A 27,269-nucleotide genomic window follows, 5' to 3' on the forward strand; every position below is an offset into this window, starting at 1 on the left:
TTCAAAAGGGTTCCGGGAAATTTCATGGGGCTTACATGGGTGCTTCAAGACATTTCAAGGCCGTTTTAGGAAGCTCAGATGCGTTTAGGGGTTCGAGGAGAATCTCGAGGGGTTTCAGTTAATCTCGGAGGCGTTTCAAGAGGATTCAGAGGATTTTCAAATGCATTCCAGGAGACCTTAGGGCGTTTCAGGGGGTTTGTTGAGGTGTTTCAGGAGGTCTCATGGGAGTTTTAGGGGTCTTTTAACGGCATTTGAGAAATCTCTGAGCGTTACAGGGAGTCTTAGGTGGTTTTATTCCTTATCTGGGGCGTTTCAAAGAATTTCCAACAACATTCCAAGAGATTTCAGGGGATCTCAACAGGACTGAGGGGGTCTCAAGTTTCAAGGGCGTTTCAGTGGGTGATAGGGGCTTCAGGAGCGTGCAAGAGTTCCCTGGGGCTATGAAGTCATTAATGATTATGACATTGTTAATCAAGAGAATAACTTGTGTTCAATAGCTTTGTAGTTATTATTAGAAAACAACATCCTGTATTTGAAGAAGTTTTTTTAACTAATCTGCTCAATAGATTTTGTAAATTAAAAGATGTAAGAGCTGACGGGTGTAAACGTAGTGTACACTGCTGAATTATCTATTCAATGACAATACAGTGACGATTTGTTGGTTGGATCACGGCTGCGCCACGATAAGCGAATCGTATTCGTTCGTTGCGGCGACTCACAGTTCTTATTTTGGAAAATTCGGTCTGAAATCAAAAGATGGCCTTCAAATTAATTTAAAACACTTGTGTACCAGTGCCATCATAATTGAACCCTCTTTCAAGTAGGGTAAATCGCCAACACCCCATAATAAAAGCATGGAGTGTGCAACAATTAGCGAGTTTTCAAGGTGTGCAATAATTGGCGATTTACCCTACTTGAAAGAGGGTTCAATTATGATGGCACTGGTACACAAGTGTTTTAAATTTATTTGAAGGCCATCTTTTGATTTCAGACCGGATATCTTTGGATTTACCCTTTCTGTTTTTTTTATTTTATTTTTTTATTTATTTTTTTTAAACATAATGCTCTAGTTTTTAATACAACGTCATGTTGAATTCTATTGCCGCGCCTCTTACAACGGTTTTCAACCTTTCCATGACAACCGGCGTTTTTCCTAATTGCTGGAAGGAGTCGCACGTTTTTCCCGTTTTCAAGAAAGGCTGCAAAAGAACTGTCTCAAACTACAGAGGTATTGCTTCACTGTGCGCTATGTCGAAGTTACTGGAGTTGATCGTTCTACACAAACTAGTTCAAAGTTACGCACATTACATTTCTGAGGATCAACACGGATTTGTTCCAAAACGATCGACGACCTCTAATCTGACGTGTTTCACGTCGTACCTGATACGCCAGTTTCAAAGTGGTCATCAAGTAGACGCCATCTATACTGACCTTTCTGTCGCCTTCGATAAAATGAATCACCTAATCGATCTGGTCAAATTCGATAAACTGGGTATGAACAACAACCTCCTCATGTGGCTTCGATCCTATCTAACTGGACGCAGTATGTATGTAAAAATTGGTGACCACATCTCTTTGCCGTTCACAGTATGGTCCGGCGTTCCCCAAGGCAGTCATCTTGGCTCGTTTCGTTTCCTGTTGTATATGAACGACGTCATCATTATCATTAAATGCATGAAACTGTCATATGCTGACGACCTGAAGCTGTATTTCTCGATTAAGCAACGTCCCGATGCAGCGTTTCTACAGCACCAGCTTGAAACCTTTGCTGTTTGGTGCTCATCAAATCGAATGTCACTAAATGTATCTAAATGCTCTGTCATATCATTCGGCCGTAAGAAGTCCATTCTCCACTTCGACTACGCTTTGGAAGGTGTTCGGTTGAAACGCGAATCGACAGTCAAGGATCTCGGAGTTCTGGTTGACTCTAAACTGACATTTAAAGACCATGTCGCTTACGTCGTCGCCAAGGCATCGTCGCAGCTTGGCTTCCTCTTTCGCTTTGCCAAAAAATTTAAGGACATCTACTGCTTGAAGTCGCTATACTGTTCAATTGTACGCCCCATCCTGGAATACTCGGCAGTAGTCTGGGCTCCTTACTACAACAATGAAATTAACCGCATCGAAAGAGTCCAGCGCAAATTCGTTTGGCGCTACGCCATCTCAGGTGGAGGAATCCGCTAACTTTGCCTAGCTATGAAAGCCGCTGTCAACTTATTAACTTGGAACCTCTCAGTGCTAGACGCAATGTGGCCAAAGTCTGCTTTGTAGGAGATCTTCTGCAAGGCAACATAGACTGCCCTGATCTTCTAGGAATGCTGCATATAAACACACGCCGCCGTAGTCTAAGATCTCACCCGTTTCTCAATCTTCCACCTGCAAACACCAATTACAGCCTACATGAGCCGGTTCGTGATATGTCCCGTTTGTTCAATACTTGTTATTTTGTATTTGATTTTAATGTGTCACGTTTAGTAAATAAGCGTAGCTTTAAGCGTATCTTCTGTTAAATTTAGTTGTAATAATGTATCTTTCGTTTTTTTATGTCATTGGGGTAAACATTTTATCTGTTGACTTTATGTGTAAATAAATAAATAAATAAATAAATAAACAAAAAAAAAATTGAGAAAACTCAGGATTTCCTATTTTCCCGGAAAACTTAGGTGGAATTTTGTTTTCCCCTGACACTATTTACTTTGATAAATCATAACTAAGAGTGAAGCATCGTAGAAACTAAGATTTTTTAGAAAATGGAATTTTCTCAGAAATCCAAAAAAAAATATGAACGGAAAATGTTTTCCACAAAATTTTCCATAGTTGAGAAAATTCGTAAAGAAAAGCTGAACAAACTTTGACCGAACTCGTGGAAAATTTTCAAAAAAATATTTTTGAGAAGGCAATTTCATAAGCCTTAATCGCTGAAATACTTGGAATGCACTTTTTTTCGTTTTTGAATTATGGCCCATTTTGTTGAAAATTGTCCCATATAAGCCTTTTTTTGAAAAATCATAACCAGAGAATGAAGCATCGTTGAAACAAGGTTTTTTAATAAAAACGAAGGCAAATTTTCACAGGCATCCAAAAAAAATATTAGATGATAGAAGTTTCCACCAAATTTTCCACCGTTGAGAAAATTTATTTAAAAAAAAAGCCGGAAAAACTATGCCCGAACTCGCGGAAAATTTTCAAAAAAATATTTTTGAGAAGTTGATTTCATAAGCTTTGATCGCAGAAATTTTTGGAATGCACTTTTTTCCGTTCCTGAGTTATGACCAATTTTGTAAAATTTCAGCGATCAAAGCTTATGAAATCACCTTCTCAAAAATTTTTTTTTTTGAAAATTTTTCCGGCTTTTCTTTGTGAATTTTCTCAACTGTAAAAATTTTGTTGAAAACTTTTTCCAGTTCATTTTTTTTGTTTTTTGATTTCTTATAAAATTTGCTTTCATTTTCTAAAAAATCTTTTGTTTCTTCGATGCTTCGTTCTTGATTTATGATTTTTCAAAGTAAGTAGTGTCAGGAGTTGATTAGTGTGCTTGAAATATGAGTGAAGCTAATCGCTTTGTGGTGGTGGTGGTTTAGCTTCCGACGGTAGACGGAACATACACCCCCCGTTGAGGTTACTCAAAACGTATTATGGTTTACTGGGTCAGGGGAGGTCGTATTGTCCTCGATAGGTTCTGTGGCGTCTTGCTCGGCTTCCGTCGGGTCGTTGGATGGGCGCGTTCGGGACACGCGCTTCGGGATGCCCCGCTTGTCCGACATGGCTTGCATGGCCTATCGGGTAGCTTCCTTGACCACGGGTTGAAATATAGATGTTTATGGGCAGCAGTCGGGTTTACCGGTGGCGGATCTAGTGGTGGCTTTTTCATCTTTGACAACACCGCGACCACTTCTTCATCTCCGGAGGCTCTCTCAAGACCAGATGGGTCCCGGCTGACTTCCGGATTGGCTTGGTTGCCGGTCGAGTTATGGCTATGGGTTCGCTTCTTCGGATTAGGCATCACAATTCGATGCATGCCTGATGATGCTGACATTACACCAAGAAATACCAGCGGGTATACTGTAGCAGTGGCAGTTGACATAGGGTTGATCTTGATCACCGGACGATTACCGGCGGACATCGTAATGGGCTTGTCCACTGGACGGATTCTAGCGAACGTCGGAGATATCTTAGTTACCGGACTGAGACCAACTGATATGATCAAAGGCGTGACTGCTGGACTGGATCCGGCGGCGATAATCACGATCGGCTTCATCACTAGACTGATTCCAGTGGACCTCGGAAATGGCTTGATTACCGGACGAACACCGGTAAACATCAGGATGCGTTTGATCTACGGGCGGATTCCAGTGACCCCCGAACTGACACTGACAGACATCGAAGGCGGCTTAACCACCGGAACGGGTACCGATGAATATCTGGTCAGACTTGCCCACCGAACGGGTAGACATCCGGATCGGCTTGACCATGGAATAGGAACTAACGAACATCGGACCGGAATTGCTCACCCAACTGATTTCAGTGGGCATCGGAATCGGCGTGGCTATCGGAGGAACATCGGTAAGCCACATAGGCGTCTTGGCCCCTGAGTTGGTATCGACGGGCATCAGGGCGGAATAGACCACCGGACTGGCTCCGCGGTAGAGCATAGGATGGGATTAGCTGCGGGTTGCACGCTGGTACTGCTGGGTTACCGGGAAGGAACCGGTCAAACACTGGAACTGTAGGGTTACCGAACGGGATTCAGTCACGAACTGCAGCGTCTGGGATACTGAATAGGAACCGGTCGCAGATTGGTACGGCTGGAGTACCGGAAAGAGACCGGTCGGATTTTGTTGCGGTTGGAATGCCGGAAAGGAACTGGCCTTGCGCTGAAAGGGATCCGGTCGGACTTTGAGGCACCGGGGGCATTCCAGTTGATTTCGGGTTCCACTTCGGCGTGGGATAGAACCCTGGTTTCGGCGAAACGGGCTGCAGCACCGGATCTAATCCGGTAGGCATCGGAACCATCATCTTCGGATGAACTCCAATCGGGTCGAATGGAACGAGGAACGAGTTTGTCACCGGGTCAGTTCCGATAGGCACCTTGCTTGACGACGGTATCTTGTGGTATTCAGCTTCACTGTCGGTAAAAATGGTTGGTTCGTTGATGACAAGGACATTCTTTTCGTTCGTCGAAAGATGATCGCTCTTGCCCGTTTGATTTTCTTGGGCAACGGTTGTCACCTCTTCGGTGGAAAATTTCGGGACGTCTAGCACTTCCTCGATTTGCCAGAACTGCTGCATCATCTGATAGACATCGTCGACGGATGCGTTGGCTTCTTGAGGCTCGACGATGACTCCAGACACGATATCCACCCAAAGTGAGTTTCTCGCAGGAGCGGTAGGTTGTCTGCTAGATTCATCTTACTCGGTTTGAGGATGTTGAAAAACAGCTCAGAGTCGATCAGCAAATCCACTTTGTCGGGTGTATGGAACAGCGTTGGACAATTTTGAATCGATGTTCGCGACATCGATGTTTTTGTTCCAATGATTCGATTTTTTGAATCGATGTTGAAGCCGTATAAAATCGCCCGAATCGATTTTTCAAGTGATTCAAAAATACTTATTTTTCTTTTAAAGGCGCTTTCTTAACGTTATATTAATTTTCGACCCAGACTAGTGAAATGTTCAATGAGCAATATAAAATTTTGATATTGAATTTATTCTGACAATATTCCATGTTGCAAACACTTTATATATAATTTGGTATATTATAAAAACATGACATGTGTATAATTATATTATAAAACAGTTTATATCTAATTATATTATATTAACAACGGCTATTTCCTTGGCTGGAAACGCTTGAAATCCCAACAAACATAATTGCTGTACAAAAGATGAATAAACCGCTCCAAGGCTTGATTTTGAAAATTTTGGCGGAATAAGCTGTCATTCAGCTGCCATTGTTACTTGTGATGCTTCATTAAACATTAAAGGGTGTACTAAATGAATGACGAACATTCATTAATAATGTCTAAGAGCAGAAAGCATAGAAATTGTTACTTGGGGTTACGGGGATATCACGGAATTCTAGACGACTTTCAGTGGGCTTTGCCTTGTCGTAAAAGTCCACCAGAAGCATCCAGGAATACCTTATATACACTGAAATTCCATCAAACGCCTTGTAACTGAGGGTCCCATTACACATGACAAATATTTGACCAAACAAGACCAACAAATGACGAACATAGTGTGAATCATGGCAACCTTGGATAAATGTCGGACTACAGTGACAAATCTTTTTGTCCATCTAATGGACCCTTAAAAGCGCAACTGAAGCATGTTAACCCCACCTGAAGCCTCCCAAAACGCATCTGAAGTCTCCCTAAAACGTCCTGTAACCCCTTGAAACGCATTGCAACGCCCCTACAAGCTCACCTGAAACATTCTGGAACGTTCTAAAACCTTCTGAAACCTCTTGAAATCCCCTGAAACGCATCTGAATCCTCTCTGAAACGTCGTGGATTTCTTGAAAGGCCCTGAAACGCTTTGAATTGCCCCTTAAAGCCCAACTGAAACATCCTGAAACCCCTTTAAACTCCCAAAACCCCTGAAAGCCTCTAAAACACCTCTGAAAATCATGGAGCGGACCTGGTGTGGTGGTTAGAACACAACCCAAGTAACAATTTTGATTCAATATGGTTTTATTTATGTTTATGATAGTTTTATGAAAGCATTGCGTAGTCTGATTGATTTTATTACAGTTTCTGTTGAGCACAACTATTCTTCAGCAATGTGTGATTTTAAAAAAATCTCCAAGAATACTTGGGGTTCAGTGCATAAAACCACAAACACAATAAGAACGGTTGACCTTAATGCCAGTTTTAAAAGGTTCTTGAAGTTATCTTCAATTAATCGTTCTTGAGCAAGAGTAACTGTTCTTGAGTGAGAACAGATTTTTAAATGAAAAATAAAAGAAAAAACTTGAGCATCAGAATCTGATTGTGATCGATCGATTATTGCTGCCAAACAAGAACACCCGTTTAGAAAACCGACTCTGTCGCGGCGCAGTGTCAAACTCTTCCAGTTTCAGCATCCGAAACGAGGTTTGTTTGATAAACCAGAACGTCGATTCCCATGCAATAGATGATGAATTGGTTTTGCTGCAGACCATGTAAATCAACAACTACTTACCTGTGGGGAACGCCGACCGGAGGAATCTGACACTGCACCGCACCAAGATCGGTTCTCGGAGTGCTCCGGATGGCAGCGGTACCGGGTTGCTAATGTAATTTATCGAACTTTAATGACCACCTAATAGTTTTACACAAACCATCGCATTGCGATGCAATTAATTTGTTTGTTTACAATTTGATACATAAGATTCATTGCGTTCTCGGAGGAGTTTGCATAAATCCGCATCAAGAGCGTCATAAATCGAACTACTCTTGAGTAACACTTGTTACCCTCGCATAAGTTGAAATAAATTTACATCAGTTTTTTGGCGTTCTTGGTGGAGATCAACCAGGCTGCATTGAGAACGTTATAAATCAGAGTATTCTTGAGTTACCCATTTCACTCTTGCGTGAGTTGAAAGTAATTTGAGACAATCTTATGGTGATGTTGAATAAAACCGCCGATAATTATGGATGTCTTCGACGAGTTCGACGGAAGCCATGTTGAGAAAACTCATTAATATTGCTCTCCTGACCTGAAATAATAGTTTTCATTATTTTATTACTCCATTATTATCGCAGCGCGTTGCAATTTTTGGAAGTATCATGCAACATATATACGATGAATTTCGCTTGGCAGTGGACAACCTAGTTATAATAGGGAAATATTTCCAATGTGTGTTAGAAATTAATCCTAATTATAATATTGTATCATTTTTATGATGGTTTTACCGACTCAAACAAACGAATCATCCAACATAAAACCTGCAGCAGTGCAGCAGCAACAAAAACAGACAATTTTATGATCGTTTTATCGTGCACTTGAAGTGCTCTGCAAGCAGAGATCAATTCGCCTTGAAGACATCTTGTGAAGCACAACAGGTTTTAAGAAAATCTTATAATCAACTCTCCAAGACTACCATAGGATGGGCCTCTTTAGTCTTATGGCGGGTTTTTGATTGAGTTGATGTAGTGTTGCAGAGCAATTGGGTTTATAATCAGTTTTAAAGAACAGGTGTTGAAGAATTCTTCAAAAGCATTATAAAATTAATTTTGTTACTTGGGAAGGCTATCACGCCGAGGACCTGAGATCGAATCCCACTCCCGACATACTCGGAAGGGAAGTAAAGTGTAGGTCCCGAGTTGAACTAGGCTAGGGTTAAAAATCTCGTTAATACAGACAAAAAAACCTCTGAAAACACCCTTGGAACGCTCTTAAAATGCCCCCTGAAACATCCTGGATCCCCATGAAACCCTGAAACCTACACAGATAAAAATAATGAGGATTACACGTCATGTTAACTTCATTTAGGTCATGTAAACTTCCAGTTATGATGGTTTACATGATATAAATTTGCGTTATATGCCATGTAAAAACTCTGAGTCATAATGAACAACATGACATATAATGGAAGTTTACATGATATTTCATGAGATTTACTTGACATGCCATTTAACGTTGAACTTTTCGTCATTGAAATCATCGTCATCATCAAACATTTAAAAGCAGTTTTTTCGTTCAAAACAAAAGTTTTTGCTATGAAAATATATTCACTGTACTCCACATGAGGAATATAATGCAGTGAATATATTTTCATGATCCTTGTTTTGATTTGCAGCGAGTAAACTGCTCTTTATTTTCCGAAAAATGATGACGGATGCTTGAGCCTTAAACTTCAGTGAAATCCCAGTCTCCAATAATGTACATTATACACAGAAAAAAATATGTAATTAAAATTCAGCGAGAAATCATGCACATAAAGGGAATGCTAGAGTTAGTGCACTTTTACATGAGATATAATGTGAAATTTCAATACCATCGTGTAAATTTCCGCCAACAATCGCGTAAACCATCATGGACTCCAACCGGTTACGCGACTATTGGCGGAAATTTTAAATTCGTGTAATACACGAACGTAACGTAATTTTATATGATATCTCATGTAAATATGCACTAACTCTAGCATTCCCTTTATGTGCATGGTTTTTCGCTGAATTTTACATGAATATTTTTTCTGTGTATGTCACAGAAATTTACACTATCTTTTCGATCTATGTGTAATCTATTCTTCACATCTACCATGGTTTAACCACAGACAAACAGACGTAACACCTTGAACGATTTTCATGGAAATCCATCGCCCAGTTCACACTACCATCACCTGGTGGAAAAGTTGCACGAATCACTGTGTTGTGCCATATCGTCAACAGAAGGCGCTAGTGTGAAACGTCAAACGCATACAAAAACGATGCGCGCGCCTCTGGTTGTGAAAGCCACAACTATGAAAATTTAAAATGATCGTTAAAAGCGTGGTCGATGGAAATTTCGCAAGTGTTACGTCTGTTTGTCTGTGGTTTAACTTTTTACGCGGTTTTTTGATAACATCGGAAAAAAAAACTTCAGTGTATTCACCTGAGGGTTTCCATATATTCGGTGTCCAATATTTCTTAAGGTGCCATTCGATTGTTTGTTATGATGACAAATATTTGACCAAACAAGCCCAACAAATGACCAACACAACGTGAATCATGGCAACCTTGGATAAATGTCGGAATACAATGACAAAATATATTTGTTCGTCTAATGGACTATTTATGGGTAGTACGTAGATCGCAAGAAATTTCTTGGGCTATCTCGATGCGTGTAAAGTTCAGACAAAGAATCGCTCAAGAAATGAGCAAGCGTTGCTTCATTCCAGATCCTAGTAGCTGTGTTAAATTCCTTGACCATTCCGGTCACGGAAAAATAATGTACTGAACGAAAATTACTAGAGCGATTCCGTTTGAAGTGCATACCTCGCATTATAAGTGATTAAAAGCGTGATTTTAGCAACTTAAGCCGCTTTCGATAAAATGTCCATTATCAGAAAGGCAAACTAATGTTTGCATTAAAAAATTGACTTTTTTTCGAAGTGAGCTAGAAAAATGTACAGGCAAAATATTTATAAGGTAGTATTTTTGTTTAAAAACAATATCTGTTCGTGCAAGTGGTGGGATAGGTTTGGTAGGCAACATTTCTTCAATGTAGTTAAAACATTTTATACGTTTCACATTTTATTCACTAACGGAGTGTACTATCAACTGGACTAGACTTTTGTATTTATTGATAAGCAACAATGAGTCAGATGAGCTTGGCAGATGATGAAGGGCTAGAGTTTAGAGCCGGCAATACGGATGGTAGAGATCTCGCCCCAACAGCATCTATTGATTTTTCAATCAACTCAACGTAACACTCATTTTTATGTTTTGTGCTAACGTAAGAACTAACTGACATTCACAAGACGGACGTCTTGTCAATGACAACTCAATGTACAGATGGATACATTATTAGTGAATTTGCGAAAAAAAAATCCACTGCTTGGGTGAGCTTTGAACTCACGACCCTTATACGCTAGGCAAATACTTTTCCAACTAAGCTACCGAGCCAATTGATGACACAGCATTTTGGTTGTTCCAAGATAATTCAAATCTAATCGATGTTTCATCTTTCTCCTAACTGCACCGTAAGTTTATCCACCTCTTACGAATAAAAGCATCTATTAGTTATGCTAGAAAAAAATGTAGATGCCTGGAAACTTTCAGTGGCTGCGAAGTCTTTATTCTTAAAACGGGTTTACTTTTTACCCAACGTTTCGGAACTTACTTAGGGATGATGCCTTCATCAGGGGGAAAATAATGTTCTCGTTTTGTCTTTAATGTTTCGGCTAACTTGAACTGTCCTGATTTTAGTTTTTTTTTCTTTTTTTCAGTTTTCAAAGGCAATTCTATTAAAGTTAGTGATGATGTTAGCATATTTGTCGTCAATTTCACCGTGTTGAACCATTTTTCCTAAAAAAAAACTATTACACATTTACTTGCGTAGATTCCAAATTCCACTTCTTCTTATTAGTTAACACTGTGAAACTTATTCAAAATAGGAATCCCAAGTTATCAGAAGTGGAAAAAACTGCATATTTCGATTTATAATTACATCATGCTAATCGTTGTTGTCAAAATCAATGTCAAAACAATCATATCATCATCCCCATGATAATTCCGAATGAAAAAGCATGTCTTTCGTGGACAGCTGGTGCACTTGATGCAAAAGTTTACCAAATTTTTAAAGGAAATTTTGTCTCCCAAAGAAAAATATGATTGACCCGTGTTTTCTTTGTAGCGCTACCCTACTTCAAAGTCCCATTATAATGTGAGATGATCACAATTATCAATACAAATATATATTCGTATAAGTTTTGGAGAGATTTTATCTCAATAATGGTGCACAAAGATACACTGCAATGCATTGTATTTGGTCAGTAGAAAATTATTAAAAAAAAAACATTTTTCAACACTGTTCTACATTTATTGGAATAACTCCACAATGAATGCAAATATCGTTATGAAAGCTGGAGTGAATGTAGTCAACAAGATGAAAAAATGAGGGATATTTTTCAAAGAAGTCTGACACTCGAGTGTAAGAAAATACTTCATGCGAAATGAATAAAAAGAGTCCAAAAACGTTACTTGCACATTGCACAAGAATTAATAAATTTGCAACATAACACAGCGCAACATTTTTTTGTCTCAAGAGCAAACTAATGTGTCTCCGATGGATTTTGGGCCGCTGAATCCGAATCCGGGCTCAGATTTGCTCCAACACGTCACAATTTTGAGCTATACCTCAATTTATGGGGCAAAATATGCGATTTTGGGCTTTTTTGACTGCAAGCCATTAAGCTTGGAAGTATTTTTTTTATGCAATCAAAAGGTTAATTGGTCAATTAACATCTAAATTAACGACTCATGCAAAATATTTCGTTTTACCTAATCAAATTTGATAGATTTAAGCATTTTATGTTAGTATGAAAACTTGCATGCAACTTTTGGAGGGTGACTTGTATGGGAAACATCGTACCTAACATAAATCGCTTAAGGTGAATATATAACGAAGCCACACCTCGAATTTTCAAGAGCACAAATCTGAAGAACCGAATGTCGGTTTGAGCTGAAAAGTTGATTGATTGGTCACCACCAGCGGGAAACCAATCGATCAACTTTTCAGCTCAAACCGCCATTCGGTTCTTTAGATTTGTGCTTTTGAAAATTCGAGGTGTGGCTTTGTCATATATTCACCTTAAAACTATCAAATTCGATTTGGTAAAATGAAATATTTTGCATGAGTCGTTAATTTAGATGTTAATTGACCAATTAACCTTTTCATTGCTTAAAAAAAATATTTCCTTGCTTAATGGCTTGCAGTCAAAAAAGCCTAAAATCGCATATTTTGCCCTATAAATTGAGGTATAGCTTAAAATTGTGACGTGTTAGAGCAAATTTGAGCCCGGATTCGGATTCAGCGGCCCAAAATCCTTCAGAGACACATAAGTTTGCTCTTGAGACAATCCAAAAGTTAATTTTTGTTACGCTGTGTAATCCATTGGTTTCTGACGAAGTTGAGTGACATTTTTTTAACTTTATCCTCAGTCTGATCCCTATGCCATGAGATCTCCTCAGAGTCGTTCTTTGCTCTGGGGAAATCAGTTTGAAATAGAAAACTGTAACGTTCAGTAATATTGATAATGCTCCCGAATGCTGAAACATTATTTTCAGAGTATTATTGAAATGAACTGTTTTGCCTCAATGAAGCACTTCACACTGACTTCGTCCTATACCATCAGACAGGAACCGATGCGACCGGAAAATATCCTTAAGGTACTTTACCGGCATTAACATGTCACAAGATAAAGAAGTTGATCCACCTTGCCACCGTGTATGTGTGCCTAGGGGCGTTGTATGCCTGTCGTCTGTGTCCTCCATGAATGGAGGATGCCTCAGTCGGTCGTTCTGGATCCATTTTCCGCCTACACCCGGCCGGGATCGACATAAAAAGATGTTTTTCCTATAACACGACCGGGGAAACATAACACCCAGAGCAGCCATCACATCGCCGGCTGCATCCAAACCGTGCCACCTTCTCGTCCTTGGGGACATCGAAAGGGGTGTTTTAGCTCGAGCCCAGGTTTGGCGACAGAGCAATTTCATTCAATCCTCGCCTTTTTCCGGCGGCTTACCTACACCACACCCACTCAAGTGATTAGAGGGAGGATGGTGTACCAACAACCAATCGATAATAAACCGGAAAACGAAGCATTCTTGGAACTCGAACGAGAGAGAAAAGGTCAATCCGTTTAAGGGTGGATCGGATCGGGCCCGGCCAAGCAGGGCTTCCAGCCCTCAGGTTCATGTCCTCTCAAGAGATTTTCCTTCGCAGATTAAGACTCTTGGAACTGGATGGAGACTGGAGAAGCAACACCGAATGCTTTTCTTGTTGACAGAACGAGGACGAAAAAAAAAATCAACCCATCCATCCATTGGAGAAATTCCCATCAGTCCAAATTATCGAAGCAGAATCGGCGAACCTCTGTACTCTTGAGAGAGCACTTGAAAAAGTGAAGGTCTTTTTGTGCCGATAATTCTGTGCATCCTTTTCCCGGAAGAATGCTAGCTGCGCATCCTATTATTTTTTTTTTCAGAATGCGAGGACTTCGTCTTATGAATGGAGATTCAATTTAGGCTGACGGACGTTAGGAAGAAAGAGGACATTTTTCAAATTGATGTCTCTGAGCATCGTTTGAAATGACTGCTAGACATAGAACGCACAGAAGAACACTCTTACCATTCTCCTCCATCGTTCGACTTTTTGGGAACTCAAAATTCACAGAGTGGTCGCAAATGACTCACATGAATGATGCCCCAACAAATGGAATCTCAATTTGTCAATCAAACACTCTGTTGTAAAACAAGTTACGGAGAAACTTCTGGAAGAATTCCTTGAGAAACTTCTAAAAAATACTGTAGAATCCTCAGTGGAACTTCAAAAGGAATTCTCTAAGGAAATCTAGAGTAATTCCCAGTGAAGTTCCTTGCGAGATTCCTTGTGGAACTTGTTACAAAAATAAAAGAAAATAAATTATTACAATGGATTGACATATCACACGCAGAAAAATAAATTGTAAGCACAATTAAATTCTAGTTCACTATAGCGACAAACTGATTTCTAGTTTAAACTGAACTGTTCTATTGTTTTATAATACAAATATTTTCATTTGTCGAAATTTTTGACAGTTTGTTAAAACAAACAGAGATACAAGCAGAGATATGGTTTTTTCAGAGAGGATCGTAGTAAGCATCGCCGCGAACGGTTGTGTTTTCAACCGCTTGTCACGTTTTTCTTCGCGTTCCCGAGAAAAATTTCTTCCGCTGGTGGATCGGTTGATATTACGCCACCCGGAAAATTGTTCCGCTCGTACAATTTAATCACTTACGAATCTTATTGTGCTAGTTTTTCTTAGTGAGAATAAATTGTTTTCCTCGAGATTTGCTCGATTATACTGGTAGTTCGGGTGCTATCCTCGTACTAAAAGTGTGTGTTTGTTGCACATTGTGCAATATTTTGGTGGAAAGTGAAAAAATGGGCGCCTGAAATCAGTTTTTATGAATTTGACTTGTGATTTGTGATTAGTGATTGAAGATAATACGGATATTAATTATGAAAAGTGAAAGGTTCTGCCATTATTGTGCCTGCGTGATTGAATTCCGGGTTCCATGAGCGAGAAAAATCTTACAAATCTGGCATATTTCCCACAAAAGTACTCGGTAGGCTAACGGAAACTACAGCTGCTAGTCTCAAGAAATCAAGCAAAAAACAATATTCAACACAAATTCAAGTGAACGCAAAAGTTTGTCTAATGCCGTTTTTCTTTTTTAACCTGGGTTGAAACTGGATTGGCGGAAAATGTGTAAACAAACAACGTCAAACAAACTTTAGTACAAGCGAAACCGAAGTCGAGTTGGGGTTGAAACTGTGATCTGATCCAGATTATAGACATAAATTCTACGGAAGTAGAAGTAATGGATCTCCAATAGTAAATGTATAGCCCTTTTATCACGAAGCGCAGCTCCCATTTTGCTAGACAAATCTGTTCCTAATGCCCCACTAATTGAATCATATTAGCATTCCGGACACTCAAGCATTCCATCTTTGGGTCGTCTTTATCTTCGGAACCGACACCAACCGCACTACTGACTCTGAGTCTAGCTCCGAGTAAATAAATATTCATATATTGTTGCTCTTCGATAGAGCTTCTGGCTGAATATTCTTTTCCCTCTACTATTCTCAAAGGGATAACATTCTCCTCCAAAACCCCAGACTAAAGCCTCAGGAAAAAAAAAACAACATCCTTCGAATCGCATTGCTTTTTTCTTCACTACCCGACCCGAAGTTATTTATCAAGTTATCTTCATCCGAATTGAGTGGTAGAGCCATCGGCACAAAAACATCTTCAGAATAGGGAAATCCTGCACCCGAATGAGAAAAAAAAAACCTTTTAAAGGCATATCAGAATAGCCATGCAGCAGAGGTAGAACTCTGGCGATATCTATTCCGTTCGGTCGGTGTGACATTTTGCCGGATTTTGAATTTCAAATTAGTTCTTATCATCGTCAACCGAAATTGGTATATGAAAACAGACGGAAACAACGCCAAACGGCAGGCAAATTGGAAACCTAGCACCCTCTCGAATAATCAAGTCGTCAAACAATTTAGCAATGAACTGTTTTTGGCTGTTCTTTTTTTATGTGTTTCTTTGTGTCCGAATGGCTATCGTTTTTATTGATGTTTATATTGTGAATTTTGTTTGCAGAATCTCAAGTTGTCGGTCAATTTCTAGGTTTTTACTTAGGCTTACAAAGCCAAGAGGTGTGAATGCCGGGCAACTCACTGGAACAATCCGTTCCCAGCCATCTTAGCAAACTGCAGTAGAATCACTTGGCATAATACGGAACCTCACGGTGATGACGACTTGCTCCGCCAACAGTCCACTCGTCAAAGAGGCAGCATCACACTGACGACGACCCCGTCATGGTGCTGGCTGTCACTGATGCTTGCTAGGGGAAATACACGCATGGGAAATGCTACTCAGCTTTGTTCATACCCCACATTCTCCCTCTTCTCCGAAAAAAAAAAATTTCTTACTAGCAGGCTTGTTATTTTTACGCTCAAACCCTCAATTTCGTTCTCTTCATCCTTATGGCACCAATGCCTAGGGGCGAGACAGATCTAACGAGAGCAAATCTGTGCTCGAGGTGTTGCTCAGAATTCCTCACAGTTCCTCAGAATTTCTCCCATTTATGCCAAAGTGTTATCTGGCACCAATGTCAAACTGCCAAAGTGTTGCGTGTGCTGAATGAAAATTGCAGTTTTAGGGATGTCTTTCAACAAATTTCGTCGATCATCGATAAAAGGAGTAACTCAGAATTTCTCAGAGTTGCTCTCGTTTGCACAGTGCCTTGCCCCTAGACCAATGCAACAAGATATTGTGTATTCAGTTCAAAGTTGGATTATCCCGACTGTTTGTGAAACTGTTCAGAACAGTCGTCGAATATCGAGGGGGTTCTCGATGTATTCTATAGAAATCGATCAATCAGCAAATTGATTTCGAGCACACCATTATTCCAAACATTCAGGTCTTCAAGAACTTCAAACATAGGTAATTATCTTGGTTCTTATGTAAATTGCCTTTAGTACACCTTATTTTAGAAAATGCAAAACATTTATCGCGGAAAAAATATCCTCATAAATTTATTAATTGATAAACATTGCATCTGAACACCCCTGACGTCCGCGCCAAAAAGCTGGCGGCTTGGCTGCCGGCAACAGCTGATCAAGGAATCAGTTGGCGCCCGGTCAGCTGTCCTTGTTTCACCAATTGAATGTTTTTAAATACGCGTTTGCGCGCGAAATCTTTCACGCTCATTTTTGCTGTCAAATCCGTCAGCAACCGTTCACCGACCGTTTGAAACGTCGACTGTTTCAAATGGTCGTGAACAGTTTGGAACTGGACGGTCAATACCAGGGTCGTGCAATTTCGAAAGGAAAACATGACGTACGACGACTGTAGCAAATCGTTTCCCATGCGAACGGACTGCTGTGATGCTTCATCTCTCACCCAGCAACACACTCGTTCGTTGCTGCTACAGAAACAAGTGTGTTTGAAAATTGAAATGAAACACTTTGGATTTTCGTTTCAATTGTGGGTCATTGAAAAATTTCAATGTGTTAAAAACACTATTTTAAACATTTTTTTCAAATAGTGGTGCACGCCAATAGAATGATCATTATGTTTTATGAAAAAACGAACACAAATTCGACCACTTAAATCCAATTAACCGGCGCCCATAATAATTGAGAGACTAGCGCGCACCAGTGAGACACTAATGCTCTGACGGGTGAAGCACAAGCAATGCGACCGGGTGGGAGACTACCGAGTGCTACGATGAGTGGAAAAGTTTTTTTTAACGACCGAGTCATTAGAAAAATGTATGAAACACTTGAAGTGACTCATTCAAATGTTGCATGAAAGTGTATCATTGAAACGAAATTGTACGCCCCTGGTCAATACACTTCAAGATACAAGAATTAAGACGAATGGCCACATTTACTTTTTTGTTTAGTAAACGCACTTTTGTTAATATCGAACCTATATCATTTGATTGATAACTTGCAATGCTAACCGATCATCTATGGGGTTTTGCCGAGCTCCAATAAAAATAACTACAACACACGCAGTTGGGTGATGCGTCTTCTCTCCTTCAAACGCACGTCTCGTTATGTAGCCGGCCCTGTTTTTCTCTCACTCAAATCAATCGTTATTCACGATTGCGAAAATTCGACGCATTCAACGAAAACGAACATATTTTGTAAGAATTATTTGTCAAAAAAGAAAAAAAAACAAGAGATTAACGAATTTGAGATTTATCAGACTAAAGATTCCGTATATCATACAACTCCGCTTTCAATGCTTCAATGTGATGGTACAGATGGACCATATATAACACACAAATGTCCTTCATTATACGAAAATAGATTCTACAAAACGAGTTCGAAAGTGGTTCTACAACATATTTTCAGTGGATATGTTTTCATTGCGTACTTCGAATTTTAAACTGTTTTACGATATGCAATTTTTATGGGCGGTTTTCATTACACGTCCCTGCATTTTCCTCACGCACAGCTTTCGGCAGTTATCATGCAACGCCATTTCCTTAGACGGGTTTCTTTACACATCGCTGCATTTTCCTGATGCAAACAATTTTCGGCAGTTTTTCAATAACGCCATTTCCTTGGACGGATTTCATTTCACGTCCCTGTATTTTCCTTATGCAGAAAAATTGTCGGCGGTTATCCAACAACGCCTTTACCTTGGACGGTTTTCACTACACGTCCCTGCATTTTCTTTATGCAGAATAATTTTCGGCGGTTATCCAAAAAATGCCGTTTCCTTGGACGGTTTTCATTACACGTCCCTGCATTTTCCTTATGCAGAAAAATTGTCGGCGGTTATCCAACAACGCCTTTATCTTGGACGGTTTTCACTACACGTCCCTGCATTTTCTTTATGCAGAATAATTTTCGGCGGTTATCCAAAAAATGCCGTTTCCTTGGACGGTTTTCATTACACGTCCCTGCATTTTCCTTATGCAGAAAAATTGTCGGCGGTTATCCAACAACGCCTTTATCTTGGACGGTTTTCACTACACGTCCCTGCATTTTCTTTATGCAGAATAATTTTCGGCGGTTATCCAAAAATGCCGTTTCCTTGGACGGTTTTCATTACACGTCCCTGCATTTTCCTTATGCAGAAAAATTGTCGGCGGTTATCCAACAACGCCTTTACCTTGGACGGTTTTCACTAGGGGTCGCAGTACCGACCACTTTTGATGAGTACCGGTATTTCGGTACTGGGGCTGACAGTACCGGTAGTACCGGTAAAATACCGGTACTGGGAAATTTTTCACTAAAATAAAGAATAATCTATTTTGCACTAGAAATCCACAATTTACCAGTTATTTGTGAATTCCGATTTTCAAGGAAGTCATATAAGCTAAACAAAATGCTAAGTTTAAAAAAATATAGATAGATAAAAAATATAGAAATAAATTAGTTGTTTGAATACTGTTTTTGGAGCTATTCTTTAGCTTCTACGCAGTTTCATAGGCAGTATCTCGGTCAGTCTGAAATGAAACAAGAACAACTATACCTAAATCAGATAGATAGCTGCAAGGTGAAAATAGAAGAAGGTTTAACTTATTTTTCCTTGATGAGGCTATCAACGGATTCTAAAAACATAAGAAATAACAAGAAACCCTAATCTAACGAGTTTTATTTCAAGCTAGTGAATTCATATCCAAAATTCAACGTTCATTAAATCGATCATTGCTATGATATCCTGGATTTTCAGAAAGGTTGCATATATGTTTGTTTGACAAAGCACTTGGTTTCAAATGTTTTCGTTTATTGGCATTGCATATTGGCTATACTAATGACCAGATTACAGCACTTCGGGAGAGATTTCACGGTACCGAAAGTACCGGTACCAAGGCTCAGTCAGTATCGGTATTTCGGTACCAAAATTTGGTCGGTAATACCGGTATTTTCGGTACCGGTACTACCGGTACTACATCCCTAGTTTTCACTACACGTCCCTGCATTTTCTTTATGCAGAATAATTTTCGGCGGTTATCCAAAAATGCCGTTTCCTTGGACGGTTTTCATTACACGTCCCTGCATTTTCCTTATGCAGAAAAATTGTCGGCGGTTATCCAACAACGCCTTTATCTTGGACGGTTTTCACTACACGTCCCTGCATTTTCTTTATGCAGAATAATTTTCGGCGGTTACCTAAAAATGCCGTTTCCTTGGACGGTTTTCATTACACGTCCCTGCATTTTCCTTATGCAGAAAAATTTTCGGCGGTTCGACACGCCATTAATTTGCCCAACCAAAAACCCGAGCAAAAAAAAACCAACCCAACCAACCAATGCCGCGAGTATTTTACGGCAACATTCACAATAGTCAAACACCTCTACCATCATGCACATCAACCTGTTTGCATTTACCGTTCAACCGAGCGACAACACGAGCATGTACGATCCGAGGAATCAACGAATGCGCGACCATCTATGCCGAGCAAGAACATGAAGAAACATGCATGCAATCATCGACCGACCACCTATCCACAGCGTGCTACCAGTCGACAACAAAAATCAACCACGTCACAGCGCCTTCGTTCATGTGTTTGTGCTAGAACCAAGACTAAAACAGAACGCGGTTGGAAAAACAAAAACTTTCCGCGCTCTAGCTTTCTCCAGGAACCGCAGAATTGCAACACCCACTTCACTGTGTTTGCAGCACCACCACACACTTCACACACCAAAACGATTTGTTTTCTCTCACTGTTTTTATGCCAAGTGATTCTACCTATTTTATGATTAACTTGTTATTGATTATGATGCACTCCTGGCAGGATCGCCAATGTGAATGCCGGGCAACTCACTGGAACAATCCGTTCCCAGCCATCTTAGCAAACTGCAGTAGAATCACTTGGCATAATACGGAACCTCACGGTGATGACGACTTGCTCCGCCAACAGTCCACTCGTCAAAGAGGCAGCATCACACTGACGACGACCCCGTCATGGTGCTGGCTGTCACTGATGCTTGCTAGGGGAAATACACGCATGGGAAATGCTACTCAGCAAGAGGAAATTGCAGCGTTGGTACGCTTGGACACCCATATACGCTGTTGTGTGCTCAATGAACTTAAATTTTAATTGCGACAAGAAATCCACGTGCTCCGGTGGGAATCGAACCCACGACTCTCAGTTCACAAGACGGGCGCTTCTATTCCTCCAAGCTATGGAGCCACTTGTCTGTCTCCGTCACCTCATGGTGTAAAACCAAAACTGAACTCAATTCCACTATGGACTTATCCACCGATGAATTGAATTCACTCGGTCCGAGAATTTTGACAATAGTGCGGGGCTGTTTCCAAGCAGAACCGTCAATCGTCCCTGATCAAGTGTAAACAACAAGGGGACGGCATCCTATTTTTTCTATATGGAGTTTGTCAGGTTGGTTTGTGCCTCCTTACGTGGAGCATAAATTTATACTCCAGTCAATATGTTCACCAACACAATCGTAAAATCCGCATGTTTATTCTTTTTCGAGGGATATCGGGTCAAAACGCTCAATACAGATTAGATCTCATGTATGTGTTGAGCAAGAAGAAATGGAATAAAGTGATAATTTTGAATTGGAGATTGTCGGTATTTAAATTAAGTTCCTACAGAGTACTAATTCTTTGTAAAAGAACACACAACACTTCTTTCCGCAAACTTTTCTTACCAAGGTGCGTTTTTCTTCATTTGCTCCCGCTGCTGTATTGAGTCAATGTTAGTATTGGTGAGCTCTGGTTGCGCACGATAAGCGGCAACAAAATCAGATCACTGCGCGTAGCACCCCCGTGGTAAACAATGTTGGGTCAATGTGCGTTCGGTTCATCGGTTGAAAAGTAGCGTTGTCAGTTTTCTAGATTTATCTGGATTTTCCAGATTTACGAGGTCCCATTCTAAAAAAATCTAGAAGACCCAGACAAATTTTGCGCGGAATTTGTAAGGTTCTGCTCGGAATTTGTAAGATTCTTCATATGCTTACATACAGGATCCAGACTTTCCCAGATAGAACTTTCCCAATCATCCAGGTTCTTCGAAAACTGACCTGGCGTCAAATACTCTCTATCTAGAAATAAAGAGTATTTGCTGGCGTCTCACTAACAGTTTCTTTCTGTCATTGTCAATTCATCAGTAAGTTCATTTTGTTGAATTTCGTTCATCATTTTGGGTGGTGGATCGTGTCGGGACTACGAGAGTTCTGATTCAATGAAAACCATGTAAATAATGTTAGAGGGCTGAATATATGCAAAACGAATGAACACTCTCAGTTATTGTTTTCTCCTCCTATGACTTGCCGAACCTTTTTCCATCAGCACACACCCACACTACTCACTGAATCACACATTCCCGTCCGTAGCAAAAACATCACTGTGTTCCCATCTGTCATTCTTCCCGTCTGTTTATTGTTTCGCGAATGTTTTCTCATCCACCGTGAGAACAATGCGTTCTCTTCTGCCCGTATGCCCGCGTGCGTGTGTGTTACCCCGTTTTAGAATGTTGCTCAACTCTGATGCCTTTTGAGTTTGAGTTTGGCAATTGTTGTTCACCGATCACTACTATTCTGTCTGTGTGTGAATGAGTCTTGTGTTTTTATTTTTTTATATTCCGCTGTGTCGTTCCCTGTTTCTCTGTTCCTTCTTTAACTCCCGGAAATCCTCTGTGTCCGTAGTTTTTGTGTAGAACTTAGATTTTCTTCGTTTTTATTTCATCTCATTTTAATGAGTTTAAACAGTTAATAAAAAGATTTTCTACACAAACCAACAAGTTACCAAACTAGAGACTCAGAATGATAGAATTTCAAGCAAGTTGACTGTATAATTCAAATGAAACCCCCGTCTTGTTTTACCTATTTGTTTACACACTTACTACACTCGACATACATACATACATGCATATGTATAGGAGAGGTAGGGCCCGGTTGCTCGGCACACGCAGAAGGATGTGACGGATCTACAGGTATTAGCTTTTTATGTAAACTAACACTTGCTCGGAATAAATTTTTTTTTATTCTTTATTCTTCTTTCCTATTGTTTGACTGCTAAACACTAAAGACGTTTTCACACTGGAAATAGACCTGTTTATTCACCAAGGCTTAGGAGCCATGTGGAGAGACTAGTTTTCCAAAACTCTAACCGTCCTATTAGTATTTTTCTTCAAAAGACAATCATTTCAAGTCACTTGTTACATTTTTGTATCCTTTTTGAATGCTCCATAGTTTATCGTGTTTAGAAAATATGAATTTTCTTCGTAACTTTTCTATTTTTTTGAATTCAGTTCACGGGTGGATAAGTCCATACTAATTTACATAATTTTCGATCAACTAGTTAGCGCTCAACTTCCGAGCCGATCAGTCGATAATCTCGAAGCGAGCAAGTGTCGGAAGTCGTTCACGGACTATTTCTTTACGTTTTTTCGTCGATACAAAGAACAAGTAGCTCAGATTCCGCGCCGTCGTGTTCCGCGATGCCGCGTCGCGAAAACACTTTTCGCGTTGATTATTCGCAATTTCCGAAGCAACTTTCCCACGAAGAAATCCATAAATTCGTTGGGAAAGAGCTCGGTCTCACGCGAGAAAATGTGGTTCTACTCCAGCCAAGCAGACGGCTAGGCTGCACCTTCGTAGAGGTGAACAACCTCGAACTTGCCGAGGCAATCGTTCGACAACACGACAACAAGCACGAATACGTGTTTGATGGTAAATCGTACAAGATGCGTATCGTGATGGAGGATGGTGCTGTGGAAGTGCGCCTGTTCGATCTGTCCAACGAGGTGTCCAACGAGCAGATCGGCGAATTCCTCGGCGATTACGGTGACGTCATCAACATTCGTGACCTCTTGTGGGACGAACGAACTGCCTTCGGCGGAATCAAAACTGGTGTGCGTGTCGCTAGGATGGTGGTGAAGAAAAACATCCCTTCTCTGGTGACGATTCAGGGTGAAGACACGGCAGTGGCGTACAAGGGCAGCGGCAAACGTGCTTGCACTGCCAAGAGTTCGTACATGTGGGAATCCCATGCGTGCAGAACAAAAAACTGCTGGTGCAAAAACTCGCAGCAGACCAATCCTACGCTACTGTTGCAAAACAACCGGCGCTGCCACCTAAACCGGTCAAGCTGAACAACCCTCCTCCGAAACTGCAGCCGTCGCAGGTACACCCAATCTCCACGGCAAACGAACCCGTGGTCAAAGCGAAAGAAAAGCGAATCACAACAGCACAACAAAAAAGCACGATGCCGCCTCCCGCTGCAAAATCCATTGGAGCGCAGCCCGTCGTTCTTCTGACGCCACTCTCAACCCCGATGACAAGCTTCGTCACAACATGCAACACGGACGGCAATGACACAGACTCCTCTCAAACATCGACGTCATCAATCAATAGTCGGCACCAGCGGAGCAGAAGATCACCGCCAGGGAAAAAGATGCGACCAAACGACTCCATCAAACACAGCCGAGACTCCGGAGAGGATATCCAACAATAATGGAGTACACGAGTGTTAACATCGGCACAATCAACATCAACACGATCACCAACACAACGAAAATACAAGCACTCCGCACATTCATCCGCACGCTCGACCTCGACATTGTTTTCCTGCAGGAGGTTGAAAACGAACAGCTTGCCCTCCCTGGGTACAACGTCGTCTGCAACGTCGATCATGCGAGAAGAGGGACCGCAATTGCTCTTAAGCAGCACATCAAATTCTCACATGTCGAAAAGAGCCTGGACGGCCGCTTACTAGCCTTACGAGTGCAAAACACCACCTTGTGTAATGTGTATGCCCCGTCGGGATCGGTATTCCGAGCCGAGCGTGAACGCTTCTACAACAATACCGTTGCCTACTACCTGCGACATCGCACCGACCACGTCATCCTTGGTGGGGACTTTAACTGTGTGATTAGGCAGTGTGATGCAACGGGCTCCAACTCGAGTCCCGCACTACAGTCAACCGTAACACAGCTACGACTGTATGATGCATGGCTACAGCTCCATTCGCGAGAGACGGGATACACTTATATAACGCACAACTCGTCGTCCAGACTCGATCGACTCTATGTGAGCAGCGGTCTCCGACAACAGCTGAGAACAACAGCTGTTCATGTCGTTTGCTTCTCGGACCACAAAGCTTTAACTGCGAGAGTATGCCTTCCCCTCCCCGACAGACCGCCCGGACGAGGTTTTTGGTCCCTTCGTCCCCACCTCCTAACCGCCGAAAACATTGAAGAACTACAAATTCGCTGGCAATATTGGACCCGGCGGCGCCGCAACTATTCGTCTTGGATGGAATGGTGGCTTTCGCATGCGAAACCAAGCCTGAAATCGTTTTTCCGGTGGAAATCGAAGCTTGCCTTTGATGCTTTCCACAACGAGCAGCAACGCCTCTATGAGCTGCTACGGCAGGCATACGACGACTACCACACCAACCGTACCATGCTAGTGACCATCAACAGAGTGAAAGCAGAAATGCTGTCGCACCAACGTCGTTTTTCGGAAATGTTTGTCCGAATAAACGAAACGCTTGTTGCTGGCGAACCACTTTCCATTTTCCAGCTGGGGGAAAGAGCGAGGAGAAACAATACCATCGAGCGATTGTTGAACGATGATGACGAAGTAATCGGCGATCCAGATGCGATACGAGATCACATGGTACAGTACTTCACCAATCTCTATGCACGGGAGAATGTTGAAGCGGGAGATGCTTTCGATTGCGAGAGAATTATTCCAGAGAATGATGACGTAAGTGCAGCGTGTATGAGCGACATTTCAACAGCTGATATTCTTTCGGCAATACGGACGAGTGCTGCGAAAAAATCACCCGGACCCGACGGACTACCCAAAGAGTTTTATCTGCGTACGTTCGATGTTATCCACCGGGAGCTCAACCTCGTTATGAATGAAGCTCTTAGGTCAAACTTTCCAGCGCAATTCGTCGACGGCGTAATAGTGTTGGTGAAAAAACGAGGGGGAGGAGAAACGGCTCGTTCATATAGACCGATTAGCTTGGTCAATTTTGACTATAAAATTCTGTCTAGAATTTTGAAAAAGCGGCTAGATGAAGTGCTCCGCTCCCACAATATTTTGACTGCTTCGCAGAAATGCTCTAACTCTGGAAGAAATATTTTCCAAGCAACTCTTGCAATCAAGGACAGGATTGCACAGATGAAAGCGAACGGTCGTTGTGGAAAGCTGATCAGTTTTGATCTGGATCATGCTTTCGATCGAGTCGATCACGGATTTTTATTCCACACAATGCGCTCCCTGGGTTTTGATGCGGCGTTGGTAAATTTACTGGCCCACATAGCAGAGTCTTCTTCATCCCGACTTCTCATCAACGGCTCGCTTTCAGCACCCTTTCCGATACAGCGATCGGTTAGGCAAGGAGACCCTCTCTCCATGCATCTTTTTGTTTTGTACCTGCACCCGCTTCTGCGACAATTAGAACAAGCGTGTGAGGGAAATTTAATTGTTGCCTACGCCGACGACATCAGTGCAATCGTCACTAGTACGGACCAACTGAACGCGATGCGAAATTTGTTCAGGCGCTTCGAAACGATAGCTGGCGCACGCTTGAATGAGGCCAAAACGACAGCAATCAACGTTGGCCAAATTAATAATCCCCTCACTGTGCCGTGGCTCCGCACAGAAAACACGATCAGGATTCTCGGTATCGTCTTCGTAAATTCTATTGCGGAGATGGTAACGATAAATTGGGATACAATCGTTGCAAACTTTTCGCGGCTAGTTTGGCTGCATTCCCAGCGCAGTTTGACTCTTCTCCAAAAGGTCACTCTACTGAACACATTTCTGTCGTCCAAAATGTGGTACTTGGCGTCCCACCTGGCTGCTACACCAGCACACGTTGCAAAAGTGACGGCTACAATGCGACGATACCTCTTCCGCGGTGTTCCCGCGACCGTCCCAATGCAGCAACTTGCACGCAGCAAGGAAAGTGGCGGAATCAAGTTGCATATTCCAGCAATGAAATTCAGCGCCCTTCTCATCAACCGACATCTCCAAGAGATCGATTCCCTCCCGTACTATAATTCCCTTCTAATCTTAGCAAATCCTCCCCCCGCAAATTCAATCCCAGACCTTTCCTGCCTAAAGATACTCCTTAAAAACATACGCAGTTTACCCTTCCAAATCCGTCAGCACCCTTCCGCCGATCTAATCCATCGTTATTTCATCGAGCGTACAGACAGACTGAAAGTGGAGACTGAAAATCCAAACGCTAATTGGGCTCGGATATGGAAGAACGTTTTCATCCGTGACCTACCTTCGTCCCATCGGAGCACACTGTACATGTGGATAAACCAAAAAACTCCACATCGCCGACTGCTATTCAGGATGAGACGTTCAGATGGAGAAGATTGTGCGCATTGTGGAACACACGTAGAAACAATGCAGCATAAATTTTTTGCATGTCGACGAGTGAACAATGCGTTCGAACTACTACAGCGAAAACTGATGCAGACCTGTGGGCGGAGGATCGAAGCTGATGAACTACTGCGACCATCGTTAGAACGAATTGGAACAAGGACGAGAACCAAATTATTG

The 27,269-nt window shown here is 41.5% G+C and overlaps 1 protein-coding gene across 12 annotated transcripts in view; it reads left to right on the forward strand.

Moving 5' to 3' along the window:
- LOC109623069 (peripheral plasma membrane protein CASK) overlaps nucleotides 1–27,269 on the forward strand; it is a 259,898-nt gene that overhangs the window by 211,654 nt on the left and 20,975 nt on the right. For 8 of the 12 annotated variants that reach the window (XM_062846932.1, XM_062846933.1, XM_062846938.1 and 5 more), the window contains one exon: nucleotides 22,616–22,669. The exons of the other annotated variants lie outside the window; for them this stretch is intronic. In XM_062846932.1, the coding sequence (XP_062702916.1) occupies nucleotides 22,616–22,669 (54 nt within the window). The remainder of the gene's footprint in view (nucleotides 1–22,615; nucleotides 22,670–27,269) is intronic. 12 annotated transcript variants of the gene reach the window in all.

The sequence above is a fragment of the Aedes albopictus genome, chromosome 1, assembly GCF_035046485.1.
Source record: "Aedes albopictus strain Foshan chromosome 1, AalbF5, whole genome shotgun sequence".
NCBI classification, from domain to species: Eukaryota; Metazoa; Arthropoda; class Insecta; order Diptera; family Culicidae; genus Aedes; species Aedes albopictus.